This window comes from Phytophthora parasitica (assembly GCF_000247585.1).
Source record: "Phytophthora parasitica INRA-310 unplaced genomic scaffold supercont2.247, whole genome shotgun sequence".
NCBI classification, from domain to species: Eukaryota; Oomycota; class Peronosporomycetes; order Peronosporales; family Peronosporaceae; genus Phytophthora; species Phytophthora nicotianae.
Window position 1 is genome coordinate 7,732 of NW_008649233.1, and position 1,642 is coordinate 9,373.

Genomic DNA, 1,642 nt, shown 5'->3' on the forward strand with positions numbered 1-1,642 from the left:
ATGGAGGCCCTAAACACGAGTGAGAAAGCTTTGCTCTCAGTTTGTGACCAAGCGCAGGATTTCCTATATAAACCGTTTAGTCATCCACATCTTTTACAGGGATTGGAATTTGAGAGATACAACTCTTCGTCTAAAATTCGAGTGGCGACGACATATTATAAAGCTTTTTTTTTTTTTTGGAAAACAACTGCAGGCGCGTTTACAATCATTTTAATTGTGGTGTGTACAGACAACGATCGACACCTCTGAATACCATCCCGTCCATATCACAAAGTCCCGTTTCATAAAACATACGCAAATGGTCATAAACCACACGTAATTTCAGAGAAAGCACAAAAACATACGGAATACAAAGACCAAGTCTGATGGTAGATTCCTATTGTTACTTGCACGGCTTTGTTCGTCGGATTTTTGTGTCTGTCGAATAAATGTGTCGTATCTGTATAGCACTGGTACCATATACCGCATCGTTGAATTCATAAAGCGTGCATGATCCGCAAAGGGATTGTGGATTTAAATATGTGGTTAGCTATGGTTTGTAGTGATAATAGAAGTGTTTTTAACTAGCTATGAGTAAGTGCGTTTTATGATGTATGTCCGAATAACGAAATCAACTAAGAGTTTAATACTAGTAACGCGTTTCCCAGCGTAAGTCGTAGACGACCTAGTTTCGCTCTGCTCGGTCGGGCTTGAGGTGTCAACTCAAAATATGTATTTCAGCATCTAGGTGTTTATTCCGCGGTGCAAGATTGCCTTCTACCATCGACTGCAACCTGCTGTAGGCATCCCAACACTTTTCAGTCGACCCAGCATGGCGATGTAACTGACTACATAGCTGTCTGCCGTACGGGCCTCACAGGCATTCGATTTCGTTCATGGAGACACGACAAAGCCTCCATTTTCCGATGACGGGTTGTAAATTGCAAGCACAGTAATAACGTTTTTACCGCGTAGAGGACGACTCCCTCCCCGTAAATGTATCGGTTTATATACAAAGTCACACGGCCCATCAATTACGCTAATAGTAGATGCTTGCATCAACACGACAAACATCTCACGACCAAACTTTCGATTGTATTTGTTTACTAGAAAGTTGTCCAGAATGACCTCGTCATGACTTTTTCGCACTGCCAGAGGGAAGCTGCAGACTCTCTCTTTGCAGCTGAAGCTACTTTCCCGGGCTTCTATACGACGCGAGGACTTGAGGGAACCACCTTTTACTTGTTACTTTTTTTCAAAGCATTTTTGATCGCCAGGGCCAAGTTGGCCTTCTTAAGCAGTTCTTTCATTTTCGGAGAGTCCGGCCTTGGGATGACTTTGTTGATACTCGTGCCTGCTGACTTGAAAATCCCACCGTACCCGTTCCCCGTGCTCTGGACAACTTCTTGGCCAGCGACTCGAAGGGATCTCTTGGCCTTGGCCGCAGAGTCAGGAGATATCTGCGACAAGAGCCCAGACTCGTTGGGATGAGGGAACGCTGTGGCGGCGCTGCTGCGAGCCCAAGCAGCAAAGACAAGAGCGATGTAGAATAGACTGCACATGGATGTCTAGAGAGGGTGTCCAATGGAAGGAAGAGCCTTGTGGTCTTGAAAGAAAAACGTGAAATGACTGCTGGATGGCGTGGCTTTACAGTACCAGAGAA

General features: G+C 45.0%; 1 protein-coding gene across 1 annotated transcript; it reads right to left on the reverse strand.

Annotated features, from left to right (window-relative positions):
- Positions 1-1,217: 1,217 nt before the first annotated feature.
- PPTG_20019 (hypothetical protein) lies at positions 1,218-1,541 on the reverse strand (the record flags this gene model as incomplete). Its single annotated transcript, XM_008918624.1, has 1 exon — positions 1,218-1,541. The coding sequence occupies one exon, from the start codon at positions 1,539-1,541 to the stop codon at positions 1,218-1,220; it is 324 nt and encodes a 107-aa protein (XP_008916872.1).
- Positions 1,542-1,642: the final 101 nt, after the last annotated feature.